Source organism: Toxoplasma gondii, chromosome III, assembly GCF_000006565.2.
Source record: "Toxoplasma gondii ME49 chromosome III, whole genome shotgun sequence".
In the NCBI taxonomy this organism is placed as follows: Eukaryota; Apicomplexa; class Conoidasida; order Eucoccidiorida; family Sarcocystidae; genus Toxoplasma; species Toxoplasma gondii.
The window spans coordinates 1145290-1165747 of NC_031470.1; the positions used below are offsets into that span (position 1 = coordinate 1145290).

Consider the following 20458-nt stretch of genomic DNA (forward strand, 5'->3'; position numbering starts at 1 on the left):
TATCATGCGATTGAAATTACATCCTCTGCTTTCTGGCATACTTTCCTTGAGTTCATTGTCCGCCTAAGTTTGCCAGACAGTCTGTGGTTTGTGCGAAACAGTAAGAGGGTTTTAGGCAGCGCCAGCACAACGCAAGTCACAAACTGTGAGTCTCGAGCGTGTGCGCACGACTAAAAGTGGTAGCATTTCCTCGTTTACGTGCAAAGCCGCGCGACCTATTTGGGAAACGCGAAGCAGTACATGGCTGCAACAAAACAGCAGAGTTTGCGAACGCAAGCTGGGGACAGTAAGGGCCTGCGATTTCAAATGGGTGACAATTCGATGTCATGCGCTTCCGGTTCGAAGTCAACAAAAACCAAAGGCGCTACAAGTACAGCTGACTCGGACTGCGCCGCAAAATCGAACATGCTCCACAACCAGAAAAAAATTCGGAGAACAAAGCGATGAGCTCATAGAACGCCCGCACGAGAAACTCCACAGGGACTCCCATCACGACATGAAAAGAAACAAGCAGACTCCACCCAGATATGCTTGTTTCTCAAGGGGACAATGCTGCCACGTACACCGAGAACCCTCAGAGGCTAGTCTTGTCCATGGGGACGCGCGGAGCCCGCAGGCTCGAAGACAATCGCCTTCAGGGGTTAACGCCCTTACCGCCTCTCAGTTTATCGTGGAGGCGGCATGCCTTGAGGTGGCTGGGACAGATGCTGTCGCATCTGTTGTTGGAGAAGCATTTGTCTCTGCTGGAGAGCCTGTTGCTGAGCGCGCTGTTGCTGAAGCTGCTGAAGTTGCTGAGACTGGAGTTGCGGCTGTCCTCCAGAAGGTAGCATTTGCCGCTCCTGCAGCAATTGTTGTCTCTGCACTTGCTGCTGCAGCTGCTGGAGATGATCAAGTTGCAGCCTGTGCTGCAGCACGGATTGCCCCTGCCCTCCCGTGCTTCCGCTAACGAGTCCTTCACTGCCTCCACTTCCTCCCATGGCGGTTGGAGACCCAGAAGGCAAATCCGGCGCCCCCCCGGAAGACGCCGGCCTCATGCCGGGCGACTGCTGCGACGCCTGGTGCGAATGAAGTAGCTGCTGCTGAAGAAGCTGCTGGTGCCGCTGGTGCTGCAAGTGCTGCTGCAGCTGTTGCTGATGGTGGTGGAGCTGCTGCTGGAGAAGCAACTGGGTAGCTGCCGCAACAGCTGAAGGCGAGCCGCCTCCGCCCCCTTCGTGTTGACTCGTGCTGTGGGCAGACAGAGCCCCAGCGCCGGGGCGCGAGCTGCCTCCGACGCCTCTGTCGGCTGCGGAAACACTTCCAACGCCTCCGCGTTGGAGCGCCTGGCCCTGTTCGGAGTGCGCGAGGGCAGAATGAGAGAAGACAGCCCCTTGGCCTCCTGATCCATACACGCCAGCGCCTCCGCCGACACCACCAGGAAGGCCTAGGGAATGCGATCCATGCTGGGAAAGGGAAGTTGGCGTGACCGGACCTGAGCCTGTCACTTGACCAGGCGGCACCGAAGTTCGCGATTTCTTCTTCGGCCTTCCTAACGCGCCCCCGCGCGGGCCTCGCTTCGGGCCTAGTGCCCCTCCGAGACCGCTGTCGTCCCCATCGTGCAGGCTTGCCCTGTCGGCGTCACTGTCCACTCCGGGAGTGCCAGCAGCCGCCGCTCCAACACGACCCTGAAGCGGATGGTGGCCGGGCTTCCCTGAGAAAACCTGGGAGGCACTTCCCCCTGCCAGATGTCTCAGGAGCTGCTGCTGGTGAAGCGCGGCAACGGCGGCCGCAGCCGACGACGCGCCGCCTCCAGTCCCACCTACTCCGGAGAGAAGCGACTGGGCAAGCGAGAGACTTGCTGGCGACGGCGTCGGACCATGTGGGAGAGCGGTATTTTCGGGGCTGCGGCTGTGCGACTGTTGCAAATGCAGAAGCTGCTGCTGTTGCTGCTGGTGTTGAGCCGCCACAGCAGCCAAGGCAGCCCCCCAGCCTGTCTGAGACGAGAGGGAACTCTGAAGTTGCTTCGCGCCGTCCCTCGACCTTTCTGCTTGCTGCTGCTGTTCTAGCAGTGTCACTTCCTCCAGGCGCTGGGAGAGCTCCTGGAACAGCGGGACACTTGATGCCTGGACAGGCAAGTTCTCGGCTTCCCGCAGAAGCCCACGAATGGCCTCAATGTTCAACGGGTGCTGCTGAAGCTGCTGAAGCAGCTGCAACTGCTGGAGTAACTGTGGAGCCGCCTGCTGTCGCCGCTGAAGAAGCAAGTGCAGCTGAACTTGGTGCAGCGCTGCTTCCGCGTTCGCTCGCCAAGACAGCAGAGACGCCACGCCGGCCTCGACAGCTGAAAGTGCTGGCAGGGCAACGGGCAAAGATGCTGCCTCTGTCACCTGCAGCACAACGAACACACCCGAATCGACCAGCAAATACCAAAGCATAATCAAGGTATCTCACGAATATATTCATCTCCTTGTCGGATGGCAACCTAAACCCTAGATAGCGCTCCCAGATCCCCGAAGTGGGTTAACCCTCCGATAGTTGTTTCCAGTATCCCCCGGAGAGTGTCAATGCCATCGATTTAAAAAGTGTTGAATCGAAATGTGGCTCCGGAAAGCAATACTCTGCCTTACATCTCAGACAAAAATCGACAGCTGACGTAGGAGGCGCGACGGAACGTTCACACCGAAAACCGAGACGCCATACACCCAAGTGCCGGTACTCCCGCACCTCTGCCGTAAAGCCATCCGGTGCACCAGCCTCAGTCTGGCTGTGCCCAACACTTCAATTTGGCTCCTAACGCGAAGGCAACAGCGAGACCGGCGATCTTTTTCTCTTGCCTCAACACCCCTTCCGCTTTTCGTCATTCTCGGTACAACTGCCCTGGAAATGCCTGGACACACGAGGTATGTACTGGCTCCACGCGATGAAAGAATATGTGGCTTACCAGAGCATGGAGGGCTTGCACCGAGGGGAGTTTGAGTTCGTTGTTTGCAACCATTTGCAAATGCTGCTCGCATCGTCGGACGGCATCGTTTTCCTTGAAGATCCAGTCGACTCTTTCAACGCGGATTCCTATGCTCTCTGCTTCGTCCAGCAACTCATCCCACTGAGCCATGGTGAGCTTTTCGGGTTTCGTTTCCTTTGTGCGTTCCTTGTCTCCCCGCTCGCTTGCACGGCTTGCTGTCTGGCATCCAGCCGCCTCCGGCATTGTAGGCGTGTCGACCGTGTCAGCTTTTGCTGGCTGTGCCGCTGGCGCCTTTGTGCTTCGAGACTCCTGTCCTGCAAGATTCGGCTGCTTGTCTCCTTGCCTGGCGATCTCGGCGTCTGCTCCGCTGTTGCCTGGCGACGGCGTCCCTGACTGCTCTGTCCCTCGTTCTGTGCGTTCTGCGTCACCATGTTTCGGCGAGTTCTCTGAACCTGGCCCAGACCGCGTTGAGCAATGACCATCGACCAGAGCTGCGGCCTCGCTCTTTGGGAGCACAATCGGGGGGAGAGACGAAACAATTTGCAGGCTCCGAAGTTTCTTCTCGAAAGCCATGGCACGATCCAAAGTGGAGCGGAGAAGACAGCTGAGGACCTTGCCCTGCTCAACAAAGACCCGCACACTACCTCGAATGGGCAGAGGCTTCTCCACCTCCCCATCCCGTCGGTGCCCCTCTGGCTCTCTGCCACAGACTGCCTTTGAAGATGCCTCTACGTTCCGCGGAGACGCCCGGCCGCTGGAGGCCAGAAGTGTGTCGCGCTCCTCGTTTTCGGTTGAGTTTGCCGCGACACCTGCAGCCGTCGCATCCGGCTGAGATGCTGGCTGACCGCCTGGCATGGCATCGGGGTCCTCGACTTTCACAGCAGACTGAGCCGGCTGCTGTTCATTCTTCTCCGACGCCGAAGACGTTTCGTCGCGCTTCTTCTTTATCTCGGCTCGTTTCTTGCAGCGCTCCAGGCACTTGCTTGTTAACGGGCCGTACACCTGAATCATGCGCCACAAGTGGTAAACGGGCCTTTGAATAAGTGGAACTGGAGGGGCCGCGACTGGCTTCTGCACCTGGCTGTTCTCTCCCCCAGTTCCGTCTGGCTCGCCGACTTGCCCCTCGCGGCTCTCAGGTGGCTGGCCCTCTGCCGTCGTGCTTTGAGGCGGAAGAGCTGGCGTTCTTGGCGAGCAAGGCTCCTCAGAGGCTATTCCTTCTCCCTTGCTCGGCAGAGACGCGCGACGCTTTCTTCGACTCTGCAATCGGTGAAAGCGAATCGACGCGACAAGGAGGGACGCCTCGCGGAACCATGCACTGCACGCGACCAGATGGTGGAAGAATTCCTCGCCTTCGAGTCCTGTAATTCCTGCGTTGAAGAGCTGCTGCTCAAGTTTCAGCCATTCCACGTGTCGCTTCTCGAGGAGACAAAGGGCTTCCCTGTCGCCACATGGGAGCCGCACTTGCTGGGCTACGCCCGCCTCAGAGTGGCCCCCGACGCGCGCTGCCCACATTCTCCTCCGAGCAGCAACCAGCGCATCCAGGCTCTTCCAGGCCTCCTCTTCCTTGTTCGCCTCTCCGTGGGCAGACCTCTGAAGCCCTCCAGTTGGTCCTGATGCCACAGAGCCATCGCGGTCCTCTGCAGCTCTTGCAAAGCCTTGCGCTGTCTTGGCGGCGTCACTGGGCGTATGCACCGGAGGCTCCGCGTCACGGGATTCCGAGGATGACGCGGCCATTGCCTCTTCGTTACTTCTCTCCGGCGATCGCTCTCCGCCAACACCGTTCCGTGACTCCTGGCTCGCCGGAGACATCGCGCCTCCAGTTACATGTGCAGCCCCTCGATCTCCTGACTCTTCCTGCCCAGTCTTTGCCTCTGTCTCTTTGGCCTGTTTTTCTACGTCTTGTGCTTCGGACAAACGCTCATCTTCTTCTTCTTTCTCTATTTCAGCGAGGGCCTCCTGCAGCCGTGCCTGTAGGGCCATGCCTTCCGTTAGCAGAGTCTGTGCTTTGCACAAATAGGGGACCGACACAGCTCTGTGGGGGCGAGCGTCGGAAAGCCAGAGCTTCAGAGCAGCAAACGACACACAAGGCCACTCTGAGGCACCGTGGGCACTCTGATTAGCTGGAGCAGAAGACGACTCCACCGGCTTCCCGAGAGTGCCTCCAGACGGGGCCGCGCAGAAACTGTCTGAGGCGCCCGTAGGTCCAGCTGACGTCGCGGGCACAGGCGACGCCTTTGGAGGGAGAGGCGCGCTGGCTGGCCGTGTAGCTGCACCCGCATGGGCTGTTCGGCGTCTTTGAGGCAGGATGTCCGCAACAAGCCTGAGAGAACACAAAGAGGAAAACACCAGTGAAAACGCGAATGAAGCTGAAAATGGCAGGAAGGGGGGCGCGCCGGCGAAGACCATGATGCGAGAGCAAAGACATAAACTAAAGGGGAGGGACGGCGCAGTGACTGCTCAAAGCATGTGCGCACTCTGGGAAAGACGGAGCTTGTCAGCGTCTACCTAGTGCCTCAGTACCACACGCCTACAGCTGCATGCGAGTGAGAACCACGGCCAGGGCCCTTCAGACGGCCCTCTCTTCAGACTCTTCCCTCGGTGAGATATTAAACGACTAGCGACTTCTCTTCTAAAAAGCCGATACCCGCAGCCTTAGAACACACACATATATATATAAGAACGGACGCTTGGTCAAAGATGAAACGATATGGGTGCCTTGTCCCTATCCCACGTACATGCACCTTCTGGCGGTTGCCTCAGACGAAGGGAAAGCTCTAGCACGAGGCAGTTCCACTACAGATATAATCACATCGCCGTTACGCTTTGTGAGAAAGAAATCAAGACAGACACGACACCAATGGAGAACTCGTGAGTCTTGTTTTCTTACTTCAGGGCGCTGTTCCATTTGTAGAGTTGGTCAAGGAGCAGGTCGAGTTCGTGTACCTCTGCCACCCGTCCAATGCCAATGAACATTCCGACGCACAGCATCAAGGAGAGCCCTTGGATCTCTGGGACGCGTCCCCAGTCGAGGCCGCGCATGCCCTTTCTTAGGTGTCCTAGGCCATTCGGCAGAATGATTTCGATGACAGTCCTTCTCCCGTCTTCTGCCCGAGACGCGAGAAGCTCAGCCCCGTCCTTCTCGTCTCCACTGCCCCGGTCGTCGTATCCTCGTCCACTATTTCCCGAGGTCGCGACAGGCATCAGGACCGAACCCCGCGGCCGTGGCCGCTTGGTGCCTGGCGACACGCTGTCCTGACCTAGGCTTCCTTCTTCGTGTTCCGATACCGCACGGGAGCCCGCGTCTCCTCCAAATGCGATGCCGCCTCCCGTGTCTGGGTCCTGGTCCCCCGCCACTCTCCGGCTCGCTTCCCAACTATCCGCCGCGAAATGCGCCACGTTTCCGCGTTCCTCTCGTTCTTCCTCGTCTCTGTCGTCTGCGCTGTCTGCTTCCTGGTGGACAATCAGCCGGCCCAAGAGACGGTTCTCGACCTCGGAAAACAACCGCGCTCTCTCGAGTCTCAAGCCAGGGTCCTCCTGCTCCGCACTTCTATCTCCGGTCGTTCCGCCAGCCAAGGAGCCGCCAGGTCCCCGCCCGCCTGCCAGACGGTGGGCAGCATGACCTCGGCGTCCTCTGCCGCGCCGCGCTGAGCTGTTCGCGGGGACTGCTTTCCCGCTAGGCCCACGAACACGGCCTAGGACGTCAACGCCCAAAGCCGCCAACTGACTGGTTCCGGTCGGCCCGCGTTTCCCGCGTCCTGGACCTCCCATTCGCTTTGCAGGTCTGGCGCCCGCTGCAGAGACAGATAGACGGTGCGCCGCGCCGGCCGGGTCCAGGAGAGACACCTGCCAGCTGGATGGGCCTCCCTGGGTTGTGAAGCCCGTGCCATCTTCAAGGAACCAGAACGCGTTCAGAGCGCCGCCAGAAGCCCCGGCAAGAGACGCGTCGAAGTCACTTGTACTGGCGCCAGGGATGGTTGTCTGCGAGGCCGCAAAGAACCCACTGTTTTGCGTGGCCGACAAGGCGCCCAGTTGGGTCCCCCCATACTGTCCGAAGGCGCCGGGCAAGCGGCCTCCGCGGGACACTCCTCTTGCTTTCCGGCCCTGAAGCTTCGTCCCTCGCCGATCCAGATGAAGCATCTGCCGTGCAGACGGCGCCTTTATCGCTCCTGTCCGACTCCGAGTCGTCCTTGTCGAAGGCGCCATAGCTGCCTTTTGCTTCTTTTGGGGAGCGTTGGGATGGCGAGGGGTCGTATCAGAGCCTTCAGGTAGTTCCCCGGATTCTTCTTCATCTTTGTCGTCCGCTCTGTCGTCTTCTTCGTCTTTGTCTTCTTGCTCCATTTTCACGTCACTGGCGTCAGGCGCGGCGAGGCCACTCTCATTCGGCACAGGTTTGCCCTGGTCGTCTGTCTCTGCATTTGTCTGCGGAGCGGCACTGTACCGAGTTTCTTGCTCTTCGCCATGCTTCGAGAAGACCGACCAAGAACCGGGTTCCGCCGACCGTTTTCCCGTACCGTCCGTCTCCTGCCCATCCTGCCCTTCTGTCATTTCAGCGTTCCTACCTCCTCGGGCTTCCTCTGATTCTCCGAGAAGACATTCTCCCTCTGCGCCCTCAGCCACGGATGCGAACCGTTCCTTTTTCTCAGCGCCGTTCTGAGCGTCTTCGACACTTTTTTTTGCGAGTTCTCCTCCGTTCCGCTTGGCGTCCGTGGCTCCACTCCACTGCTCTTCCACCTTCGTCTCTCTTTCTAACTCCAGTCTGCTTGTGAGTGCTTCAGCGTCGCGAGGTGTCTCTACTGACTCAGCCTCTCCGTCTGCCTTTTCATTCTCGGTAGGCTCTCTCGCTGGCCAGTCAGACGCGCCCCTGCTGCCGTCCTGCGGCTGTGCCTTGATGCCGTTATCGTCATCTCTTTCACATCCATCGTTTTCCCCTCCATCTTCCGCCGTCCTCTCTACGTCCACGTCAAGTGCCACGTCTTCCTCTCCCGGTTTTCTCCTTTGTGTTTCCGAACACTGGTGCTCGCCGGCTTCCTCGTTCTCGCACCCTGGTGCAGGCAAGAGAGCCTTCAGGTGTCTCTCCCGTTCGGCTATCCGCCTGAAGGCGCCGACGTCGGCAAGCGTGCTCTGCTTTGTCGGCAGTGAAAGCAGGAACGTGTGGTAGTCGGACAGCCACAGACGAAGGAGACACAGCCTCTGCTGGAGAATGCGGCGCTCGCGCAACTGGATACCTCGCAGTGGCCACCCAGACGCAGTCTTAAGCAGACGATGCACCTGAGAGGAACGCACAAATGTAGACAACACTCCAGCGTATATTTACAACCCAGTCTGTATATTTATCTCTCTATATATGAAACCTCGTGGCAAGATGAATCTATATGCGTATACAAGCATCGTTGGGTCTCTCTGTATTGATCGCACCTACACAAACAGCTGATGCACAGGAAGTAGTTTGTGAAGATGGTGGAGGCTCAGAAGAGTTTCCTCGAGAGTCCGTGTGGCTGTATTATTCTGCCAACGTGCTCGATTCCCTTTCGTTATTCCTTACGCGTCTGAACGAGGGCATTCTCCGTGTTCCATCAGAATCCATGGCGATGCGCAGTGTTTCGGTGAAGGTGAGGAAGAAGAATTCCAGCGCTGTTTCGGAGAACGACCCGGTTCTAACGATGCAGCACGGGCACCGCCAACCAACAGAGAAGCTGCACCCAAAGAAATCTTCGTCCTCCCTTCCGCCCTTAAAGAAGTCGCGCTCTCCCGCGCCGGCTGCCGGCTCCAGAGGTCCTACTGAGATCCTTTGCATATCCTCGGTCTCGTGTCGTGCTCTTTCGAACTCATCGTCTCCCACCTCTTGTCCGCGGCGAAGTCTCGACCCGTCGCCGTCTGTGCCGCCAGTGCCCGGCGTACTGGCCCGGAAGGCGCCAGCCGAGGGCGACTTCAGGCCCACGCCGGTGGCTTGATCGGCGAAAACGCTGGTCGGGCCTTCCGCCCCCGCGCCCAAGCTGTCGTGGCCTGGGTCTCTCATCGCCTGCTGCTGTCTGGCAAGCTTCTCAACGCATGCAACGTGGAACGCCCTGGAGCACTCGACGCAGCGAATCCAGGAGCGGCCAGCAGCAATTCCCTCGGCGCCTTCTCGGGCGAGTTCGTCGTCGAGGTCGGCAGCTGTCCCCGCACAGACTGACGCTGCAGACACCGCAGCTGCTCGGGGCACGGTAGGCGGCCGGGCGCACACCAGACAGACCTCAGGGGAGGTCGCATGCAACAGCGCAGACGCCTCCTCCACATAGATGAAAGCGCGCTGAATCGGCGACAGAGTGGGGTGCGGGAAGGTCTGGATCAGGAATTTGTCCTGCGGAGACTCGCTTGCCGCTGTGTCAATTCGGGAGCCCGAGACACCGTAGGCCCCGGTTCCTGACACCTTTGGCGTGGTACAGGACGGTGACAAACTTGTCGCGTTCTCGTCCACCGACTGCCCATTCGAGAGGCGCTGCTGACTGAAACGTTGGCAGTCGTGCGAGGAAGGCGAGAACGACCGTGCAGCCCGTCGCCGCCGAGAGCGAAGGGACGAGGAACCATGAAGCATGGAAGCCTCCCCGTCGTCGACTGCGTCTTCGCGCTGCTCACCTGAAGCTTCAAGAGTGTCGAAGTCGTTGGCGGGCTTCCCAGGACGCGGCAAAACCGTGCCGTCGGTGGCGAGAACCAGTCCCGGGGATCTGATGGGTACAGAGGCCTGAGTGGCAGCAATGACAGCGGCAGTTTCTTCCGCTCGCCGGCCGTTTGCCACAGCCTCACGAGGCTCTCCAGACATCACGGCAGGCACTCGATCGTTAGCTCCTTGACTCGCGTCGCGCCCGCTCTGAGGAGTGCCTCCACTGGCGGTCTGATCGTCGTTCACCTCAACCGCCGCTGCCTCTGTCTCACCCCTCTGTCTTCCCTCTGTGTCATCTTTCGTGTTCCGTTTTTGAGTAGACGCCACATGAGAAAGAAGAAGTGAACGCGTTACAGGCAGAGGCGGGTCCTGTGGTGTGTCTCCGGCGTCTTGGATCAGCTGCACCCACTGCCGGCGCAGAGAGTCCCTTGGGAAGAACGAGATCGCCTCTCGGGCCTGAACTGCCCAGTCGACTGCAGAAAGTAAAGTGTAGACAAGCCGGCCTTTCATGGGGATTTGTAGGGGAAGAGAATCGAGCATCTCGACTAAACGCGTAAGCGACATCACCGATGCTTTATCGTCTTCATCCTGGTCGCCGCCTCCTTCTGTAGTTCGCCGTCTTCGAGATTTCCTCCCACGCACACGGTTCGATGCACAGAACGACTCAGCACGGTACCGATGGCACCCCTTTTCGCCGTTCTCCTGGTTTTCTAGTGCTGACTTAACTTGCCCTCCTAAGTGCAGGGGAGTCCCCGCCTCGTCGTCACTGTCGTCCATCGAAGTTTCCGTCGTGTCGTTAGCATCGTCGCTCCAACCGCAGCTGCCTGTGCTGTCGCCAGAGTCCTGCTCTCCATCAGACACCTTCGCTTGACTCGGAGTCACTGCCCCAGTTGCCTTCCGGATGCCATCTTCCCCATCTCGCCCCTCGTCTGTTTCCGCTAAGGCTTCTCCTCCGGATCGCCTGCCATCACACGGCGTGCTGAGATCACGCGACGCAGGCAAGCCCCATAGGCTGCCTTCATCCTCGTGGAGCTGCACAGCGAGCTGCTGCTGTTGGTGCTCAGCTTGTGGAGGCAACAATCGGAAAGCATACTCCTTCTTGATGAAGTCAAAGTCTCTCAACGAACGCTTAAACAATGCCACTGCTGTGGTTGCAGGCGCGGTTCCACTGCCTGTACTGGACGCTGCCTCCTGTGGAAGCGACGACGATACGTATACATAGGACAGTGACCGACTGCTACTTTCGTCTTCCGGCAGAAAGCTGCCGAGGTACTCGCAGAAACCCCACAAAACACACTGGGTTGCTGCCGCACGCCGAGCAGCAGCTGCGGTTGCCCACTGCGGACCCTGTCCTAGACCAGGAATCGCAGCAGGCGAGGGTAGGGAGGCAGTCCCTTGCCTCGTGACGTCCTCGTCTCCCCTGACGGTTTTTCTCCTCGAGCCGTAGCGCAGAGAGCCGTACCCGCTCGGGTTGCCTGACTGCTCCACGAACGCTCCATTCGCGACGAAGACGTCTTGTTGTGGCGAGGAGACAGCCATCAAATCGCCTTCGCCCCCTGCAGAACCTGCGGAAACCGTGGACGGCCGAGGCTCTCCTGCGTGGGCGTGCGGGTCCCCGCCTCCCCACGAATCCAAGGCAAAGTAATCCTCACCGAGATGCCCATTCGCTCGTGGAGCGTGCATGTCACCGGAAACAGAAGAGCCACGCTGCGGCGACGCCGATAGTCGCTTCCCTCGGTTTCTCTTTGACCGGCTCCGGTGGGGACCAAAGTGCGACGATGTGGAAGGCACCGACGCCGGAGAATGTCTGCGGGAATGCTGGCTCTTCTTGCTCCCATTCCATTCTGTGTCTGTCAAAGCACCCAGAGGTGACTGCCCCTGCTCACTATCATCCCCTTCCGGAGAATAAACCACTCCAGTAACATTCTCCTTGTCTTCAACGCTAGTCGGCCCCTCGCTCTTCGGGCTACACAAGCTCGGTTTACGACTCGATAAGACTTGGGCCTGTCCTTCTCGCGCCCGCACTCCATGCTCGATCGCCTCGTGGTGCTTCAATGACTCAGGAGGCTGCACTCCCAGAGGCGGTGACGCAGAACCCTGGGACAAGCTTGATCGTCCAACTCTGTCTCGAGATCTTCGCGAGGAACTCGCCCCACGGACGACATGTGGAATCCATTCCCACAATTCCAGTCCGACATTCCAGGGACAGTCCTGCCACAGGGAAGTGCTAGATCGACTTGCTCGTGCCCTCCGTTTTCCACTCTCCATTTTATCCAAATCTAGGCCATCCATAAAGTCCTTGCCTAAACGTTCAACTCGTGCGTCCGCCTCATTAGCTGCGTGCCGCGCCGCTGCCGCTGTTTTCTTCGCGTCGTCGAGATTCTGCCTCGCTTCCGCTAAAGTGGCATTGGCTTCCGCCAGCTTTCGGCGAGTGCCGGCAAGCCCCAGCAACATCTCTGGCGTCATCGTCTCGTTTGAACCCTCCGACGCACAAGACATGGGTTCACCATTGAAGCTGGTTACAGACACCCCAAAACCTGAGTGGTTCTTGCCTTGTGTGCTCGCTCTCCTAGTGGAGGTGAGAGAGAGATCCCCGGCTGTATACAGATGATGAGAGATGGTATCACTATCGGATGCAAAACACCGACGGTTCGGTCGATCGTTCTCTTTTTCGCCATCAAACCCCAACACCTTCCTCGCACACCGATGAAGAAAACGAAGATGTAGTTGCCTACGGCGCTGAGACAGGATACGAGCACCGTCCTCAGGATCGAAGAGCGGCGCCACACATTCCGGCTCACTGCTGCTCGAAATAGCTCCTACATGGTCACTGTATCGGTAAGTGTCGTCATCTTCCTCCGAAACCGCTGCAGAGGACAGCTGGCTGTAGAGGGGTTCACCTTCTTGTTCTCCCTGTGCTTGCTGAGTGTCCTCCTGTTCCCTGTCCCTGATGACCTTCCTTCGGCCAGGTCCGCCCTGTCTCGGGACCCGGCCAACCGTCTTACAAACGCTGACTTGAGGATCCTCGTCCCCATCCTGTTCTTTCTCGCCCGCCACACCCACGCCGGTATCTTCCGTACCCTCTGCCATCGGCGCTTCGTGTTCTCCGAGCTCGTCAGGTTCGTCGAGCTCCTCAGCGCTTGTGTGGCGCTTTCCTTCGCTTTGCGTCATTGCCATCGTTGCATCGTTGTTCACGTCCGATAGCGCTTGCTCCAGCTGCTGGCCTGCCCGTTTCGTCTCATCTGCAACAGAACCCCACTTGCGTGATGGCTCTGCCGTCAAAATCCTCGACAGTTTTTCACGCTTCTCTCTGCTCCGCTCAACGCTGCGTCGATCTCGACGAGTTTTCTCGTCCACCAGTCTCTGCACACCTTCTTCAGAACACAGCTCGTGGAGGGTCATGCCTTCATAGGGCACGATTTGCTGGCGCAGCTGAGGCGTCGTCGACTGAGGGATCGAAAGGCCATCGCAAGACGCCAGCGCGTCGCGAATGTCGTCTGCATCACCCCCCGAGCACTCCAAGGTCGAACCGGGCGCGGATCCGCGGAGCACAGACAGAAGTCTGCGTCGAAGTGGAGGGGCCAAGTGGAGTGGAGGAAATCGACGGCGGCGCAGTCTGTCTCTGCCTTCTTTCCGTGACGATGACAGATCTACGGATCGCGACCGTCTCATGCTTCCGTTGCTCATTCCTACACCTTCACCGCTCGCACAGTCCTCCGCTGTATTCGCATGAAGTTCAAAGCCACCGTCCGTCCCGGCCAGGTGTTCGCCCTGTTTCTCATCTACAGCCTCTTCACGGCATGCCTCGACACATGCCATGGACAGCGGGTCGAATCTCTCGACTTTCGCCTTGGCGCATGCGAGAGACTGCGAGGCCGCTTCAAAAGCGCGCTGCGCGATTCCCACCTGGCGCTCTGCCTCTACGGCCGCCTGGTGAGCCTCTTCAGCGAGCAAGACGGCCTGATACTTCTCCCTTTTCATCAGCATCTTTTCCTGCTTCGCCAGAAAAGAGTACCGCCGTTTGACCCACCACTGCGTCACGAGCTCGACGACTACAACGGCAATCAGCATAAAAACTTCGTCTAGGTGAAACCGACAGATGCTGCCCGCAGCCCGTAAGAGGAGAAGACCCTCAAATAACGAGGCACCCGGCGTGTCGGCAGCTCGCAGCAACTCTTTGTGAGTGAAGTTCCGAATGCGGGCTCCTTCCTCGAACTTCGGGCCGCAGTTCCGAGGAGGAATAGAGAGCCGCTCCTTCGACTTTTTCCCCGATCCGCCACTAGCAGACTGTGCGGTAGCCGAGGCACCAGACGGACCCACACCGTCTGATCGTGGGAAGCTCTGGCTGCTACCAAAGAGCTGACCTGGTGGCAGACCCCCTGCTGCAGCTCCGCCAAACGCCCCGCTCTTGCCAAGCACAGACGCCGGAACCCCAACTAGCCCAGAGAGACCCAGCGCCGTGAGGCCGTCTCCGCCTCCGCCGATGCCCCCAGCAACCGAAGCATACTCTGACGAATGTGCCGACGTGGACAAGGATGCAGGAGGCAGCACGCCTGCTGCGACAGCAGCCGCGCGGCGAAGCCGTTCAAGTTGTCGTTGGAGACCCGCCGACGCCCCATCGTCTGAGCCTGTACAAGCCTCAAGGCCCGCAGAGGGCGACTGGTTTCCTTTCCGCCAAGCGAACAGAGCAGGAAGAAGACTGTCTGCACCCTCAAATCCAGGTTCGGCAAGCAGCGGTGCAACTGGCGTCACATCTGCTGCATGCGTAGCGCTCAAAAGCGGTGTAGGTGACTGGAGAGACGCGCCGCCGCCCGTACCCTTCGACGTGGGAAGTCCCATAGAGCCTGGCACGAGGGGACCGGCTGCATGAAGCGCCGGAGTCTGGAACTGCGAGTCGCGAACTGACGCGTCCGAGGCGTGCACCAGGCCTGCGTCCTCCAGGCTCCGATTCCGTTTCAGAGGCGCCAAATGCGAGCTGTCCGCGGACCGGCTGCCCTGTGCTCTTCCGACTTTTCCATAGCTTTTGAGTCCTCGCCCGGTGGTCGATCCAGCGCCTCTCGTGGGTACGGCGACACCTGAAGGAAGTAACTTGTACTCGGCGGTGAGCGGCAGGTCGTCTGATGAATTCTGAGACATCCCCCGGGCATACGGGAGCGCATGCTGGCTGCCCGGTCCTACTCGGCTTCCCCACGCTGCAGCCGCCCCCGCCCGGCCCTGAGAAGCGCCTGTAGCTGCGGAGAGAGGAGACGCGAAGGACGGGAGGAACGCCGCGCTGGCTGGGTCGAGATTCCCAGGCATGCCGTGAACTGCCCTGAGAGAGGAGGCATATCCGGTCGACCCATGGCGGAGACAGGACGTATAGCTCGTGATGTGTTCGAGGATTGTTTTCCTCTCTTTGACTGTTCTGAAGAGACACAGGAGCGACGGCGGATAGGTTTTAATATCACTGATTGGCCACGGAACTTTGCTGCAAGTTAGATGTCGATACTGGAGTGCGTACGCTGTCAAGAGATGGAATGCATAGATGGGTGACGGCGCCGAAGGTGGTGGAGGCAACGCGCCAAGCTTCTTAATCATCGCTGGGCCCAGAACCTTCCGCAAAGCTTCGGAGCTCGCGATGCCTGCGTCCTCATCGAAAGGCGCTGCCTGCGCTGAGCCCGAGAGCCCGGAAGACGCCGCACCTCCAGCAGTGGAGGACGGGCCTGCAGTGCCCGGTCCACCTGCCGGCGTAGCCGAAAAGACTACGTGGCTACCAGCACCCTTCCCGGGGTTAGAGGAAATGCCCACACCTGCACCTGCGGTGGCCGACGATTGAGACGGATTCTTCTTCATTCCGAATGGGCCTCCAGTCGTGACATGAGACGTCGATCCCGCCACGGTTGGAGGCCCTTGAGCGGGAAGCAGAGCCGACGGCGGCGGGATCCGAGAGACGGGGAGAAACCAAGGGCATACCGGCTCGTCCGTCGGCACGTAAGCAGGCAAGGCATCCGACTCAGACCCTCGCCCGCCGCATAATTCATTCGCATCACACCTAATCTTGTTCTGCGCAGGCTCGTTTTGCCGGTGTCCATGTGAAGCATGCTCTACCGCAGTCTTTTTCGCATCTTCCTCGCTGAGATCCTGGTCATCCGTCGTCGCTCCCTCAATGTCCGTGTTTGCATTCTTTTCGGCGTCCTTCTCCGCATCCTCCTCTTCGCTTCCACGCATAGCAGCAAGGAGGCCGGGATTCACTTGGAGAGGCGCAGGCAGACTGCTCAAGAGCTTCTCGAGGTCGACTTGCATGTGCTGCCTCATGCGAGGTTCCAGACCGTGGAGAAGGATGTACAGGAGTAGCTTCTGGGTTTCGTCAGCCAGGAATGGCAGCACAAGCTGGAAACACTTGAGAATGAACAGCGGAGAAGCCTGGTGGCGAAATGCGCCACCGGACGTCCCGCTGAGACAGCACTTGTGTGGTCGGCTCGATGCCGTCTTCGGCTCTGTTCCTGCTGGTGACTCCTGCCCCTTCGCGCCGCTAACGGGGGTTTCCCGAAGACAGTGAGTCTCACCGCCTTTCTCACCTTCCAATGAATTCACATTTTCAGATGAAGAGCCCGACTGAACGGTTGTCTCTCCCTCCGCGCTTTTCACGGGCGACATGCTACTGTCCAAGCCCTGGTCATATCCCGTGTGCGACCGCTCTGGAACGGACGATGGCTCAGCCCCGTCCGTTGACACGACAGCTTCGGAAATCTCCTGGTCCTCTTCCCCTCTGTTCTCTCCTTGTCTCTCGTATCTCGTTTCTGAGTTCTCTCGGCCTTCTTCGCCCTCGTGGCACCGTGGAGCCCCAGCCTTTTTCCGTTCCGAAGAGGAGTCGCCGGAAACCGCCTTCGCAGGTGGCGAGGTCAGCTCCTTGTCATCTTCGTCTTCATCAACATCTTCTTCTTCCTCCTGCTTACACGCGCACAACCCCCCGGTTTCCTCCAACTGCAGCTGGCGGAGTTCCCAAAGCAGGAACTGCCTCTGTCGCTGGGCCAGGCTGAAGACCTCTAGCTGCTGGCCAGCGGAGGCCGCTTCTTCCTTGCTCCCAATCACCCCGCAGAAGCTATCCAACGGAAGTTTGAGGTGTTTGTACAGCTCGATCCACCGCGCCGCTGCCGCCACGCGCGTCTTGAGCGCGGCAAAGCCAGGAAGATCAATGATGAGTGACGGCGGTCCAACGAAGGGTACAAGAGCAACGTCCGCGTCCGACTTCGCTCCTTCCACTTCCCACGACTCCTCCCCTGCCTTATCGTCACTCGTTCCTCTATTTCTCTTCTCGGAATCTTGAAGAAAAGACAAAATACTCCCAGCAACCTCGGCGGGGGAGCTGCGACGATGGGATTTCCCAGCCTTATTGTGAAAAACGAACTGGAGCGCCGCTTGGCCGTCGAGTGGATGGACTTCTTGGAGAACCCGAATTCGCTCTTCCTCCTCGTCACTGTCTTCGTCGCCTGAACTGGCGTCTTCCGCCGCATTTCCCCGCTCTCCAGGAGTCGCTGAGAAAGTTGTCGCAAAGTCTGCAAACATGCGCACCGCCTCGACTCCCACTGCGACTCCAGCCGTGTCCCACAAGCCCCCTCCTGAGATACCCCCAGCAGGGAACAGTACAGCGCCTGCAGCTCTCGAGACACCCGCGGCTCCGTTCTGTTGTGGCGCAGGTTTGGTAGTTGATGTGGGGTCTGCTCGCGCGATTCCTGGAGCCGGTGTGCTACTCGTCGCGCCGACATTGGCTCCCGCTCCTTGAGCAGGCAACGCCGCGCTCGTAGGTGAGGAGACATTGTCTCCAACTGTCTTGGCGCCCGCCGACGGTCGAGAGGGCGACCTGCCGTGGGTGCGCGGCCGACGTGTAGGGCGTGAGCTGCGGCGCGTCGGAGGCGGGAGTCGCTTCTGGGATCCTCGCGTGCCGTGCGACCCTGGCGATGAAGTGGTCGCTCCTGGCGCACTAGCATTTAGATCGGAGGGCGCGCTGTCTTGCCCGGAGACCTCGGTGTCCACAGCAGCAGGATGGCAGACTTGGCCACTTTCGTCGCGACTGGATTGACCGTGGTAGAGCGAGACAGACTCAGATACTTCTCCGCTGCCCGGGAGGGCCTGGGTCTGCGGTGCCTGGCCGTCCCCGGCATCGCCACAGAGGGGAGCCCCGGAAGGCGAATTCTGGGCTGCAGCCCGCTTGCGTGTCCTCATGTGATGCGTCACTTGAGGAGGCGCCTGTTGCACGCCAACGCCCCGTGCCCCGCTCTGTTCTTCCTCTTCTTCCTCTCCTTCTGCCTCGTCTTCGTCGCCTTCGAATCTATCTCCACCGAGCTGCGATTCCTCCTGGATCCTCCCCTCCTCCCCTAGAGACACTTCCCCGGCTGCGCTGGGGGTCTGCTGTGCTGCTCGTCGCTTCGGCGCTTCGAGGTTTCTCTTCTCCACCTCCTGAACGAACTTCTCCGCAACCTCAAGCGGGTGGCGAGAGCATCTGAGCAGCGAAAGCAGCTGGTGATTCACACTCCGAATGCGTAGCTCCGCCTGAATATAGTTAGTCTCTGCAACGCGCACTGGTGAGGCCCTGCATTCCACCAAGAGCCGCTGCAGACGCTTTGTGGTTCTCTTGAGTTGCCAGAAGGCCTCCCGCATGTCCAGCTGCAGCATCCGAGCTTCCCGCCGGGCAATCTCCGCCTCCCCTGCTTCTCGACGCCGCATGTGACGTTCTTCTTCCCACCCTGTGCGGGACGGCGCAAAAATAGAGTCGCTCCCGCTGCGTTCTTGCTCCCCCGTCTGTCCTTCCTCAGCCGCGCCCCTCTCAGACTGCTCGGCAGCAGACGACACGCTGGTCGTTCCACCTTCTGCGTCTGTTCGCCGGTCACACGAGCCGAGTCCCGATTCGCTTCCCAGTCCCTCGTTCTCTTCAGGTGGCCCCTCAGCTGCCGCGCCGCTGTCGTCGATACTACTGTTCTTGTTCTGCGCTCCTCTGCTCGTCGACTTCCACTTCTCCATTTCATAGCCCCTCCTCGTCCTAGCCTCCTCGCGCCTGCGGCGCTGCTTTTTCGTCTCCTCTTCGTCACAGAGGAGCATGATTTCCTTCTGCTTGTCCCGGAGCTTCTCGAACGCCTGGGCCTCTCCTGCCTCCAGACCGGCCCCGACAGCGAAGAGACATGCGCGGCGCTCCGCGTAGGACTGGTAGAGGGCGGAGACACACCGCACCTGAAGCTTCTTCGCAGCCTCGGTTTCCACACACAACTCTGCAAAAGTAGACAGACAGCTGCCCAAGCCGAAGGGCTGGCGTGTCAGCCGCTCCGCGTCCTCCAGTGTCAAGTAACAGGACAGCGGCTTTGCGTCCGCAACTGCGGTGCCGGGACTATCTCGACCTGCTTCCCCTGCTTTCTCCTTTCCTTCCTGAATGGCTGAGGAAGGTTGCTGGTAGGCGGACGCTGCGTACTGCTGAGCGCCCGCCGCTCCGGTAGGGACACTGAAAACTGGTGGAGACTGCATACCGAACGAAGACTGTTTGCCAGAGAGGGGAGACGCTGCGGGACAGCAACTGAAGAAAGACCCTGACCCACCAGTTCCCCCTGCACCTGCACCTGACAGATCTGCAGTGGCCAGATCGCCTTGGGCCACGGGCGTCAACGAATTCGCCTGAAACAAATGTCCCGTCGTCGGAGGCGCTGCGTGCAGGGGTGAGCTGATTTGACCGGGTGTTGACTTTTCGTCAGCGCCAAGGTAGCCAGCACCGGCGTCCAGGGGCGACAAATACGGGGATACCTGGATGCCATGAACAGCGAACTGGGCGCCGGCACCACAGCCGATCGAAGCCGCCAGGCCCCGGTCGTTCATCCCAAGTTGACTCGTGTCTGCGAGCGAGGTGCTCCCACGGTGGTACAACTGGCCTCCCAGGGAACAGGGCGACAGCGAGCCTGGGTGATAGAAGGACGCACCAGCGACGTGAGGCGCGAACGGAGAGGAAACGGAAGACAAAGACGAGGTAGACAGGGTTAGTGAGACAGGTGTCTTGCCGGAGACCACCCGCTGGCGCCGGCGGTGATCGCGCAGTTGCTGAGGCAACTCCAGCAGCTTGTCGTACACCGCCATCCACTCCTCGCTCTGCGCGAGCTGTTGCCGCAGCTTCTCGACGCCGGGGGCAATCACCTTCAAATAGCTGCCCCGGTGAACATGTTGGCGCCACTGCTGGAGCGTCACTCCTTTTTCTCGCAAAGCTACGGTTTGTTTGGCCCACGCCTCAGCGCTGGCAACCGCCTCTTTCACCCGAGTCCGATGGGGCAAATCCGGCGTCTCCTCAGGAAGCTCAAGCACCTGCTGCTGCTCCGCCAGGAATGTCTGAAGATCCACGAGAGGCTGCCGCGTCCGCAGTAGTGCCAGCGCCTGCTGCTCCATATGCTGGAGAAGGCCAATGCGTTCTTCCACTGCCGCCCACATTTCGACCCGCACACAGCACCCTCGAACTTCCTTCTGCATCTGGCGAAGATGCTTCAGCGACGAGAACAGCACAGGCGAGGCACACGTGTGGCGCAGCTGCTCCTCGACTCGCTGCTGCTGCTGCAGGTAGCTGTGGACTTCCGCGCGCAGAGACACGAGACGCACTGGCGCCTCTGCCGCTTCCTCAAACAGCTGACGCCAGTCCGAGGCAGTCGGCAGCGGGGAGGCATTCTTCAGTCTGAAGCAAAGGCGCAAGCAAACATGACACATCATGCAGGTGAAGCCGTCAATCCATCCACACTCCGTAGGGTGGCCTAGCGGGCACGTGGCCGCGACCGCAGAGCTGCCTTCACGAAAAGGCAAGTTTTGTTTGATTTTCCCCGTGCAGTGATCTCGGCAGTTGACAGTTTCGCCCAGCTCGGCAAAAAGCAATTCTTCATATGCGC

At 59.6% G+C, this 20458-nt stretch overlaps 1 protein-coding gene across 1 annotated transcript in view; it reads right to left on the reverse strand.

Moving 5' to 3' along the window:
• Window positions 1-665: 665 nt before the first annotated feature.
• TGME49_253750 (PLU-1 family protein) overlaps window positions 666-20458 on the reverse strand; it is a gene marked incomplete at both ends in the record, with an annotated part of 28102 nt that continues 8309 nt past the window's right edge. Inside the window, 4 exons of the mRNA XM_018781022.1 lie at window positions 666-2360; window positions 2915-5255; window positions 5823-8203; window positions 8478-20250. Of these exons, the coding sequence (XP_018638169.1) occupies window positions 666-2360; window positions 2915-5255; window positions 5823-8203; window positions 8478-20250 (18190 nt within the window). The remainder of the gene's footprint in view (window positions 2361-2914; window positions 5256-5822; window positions 8204-8477; window positions 20251-20458) is intronic.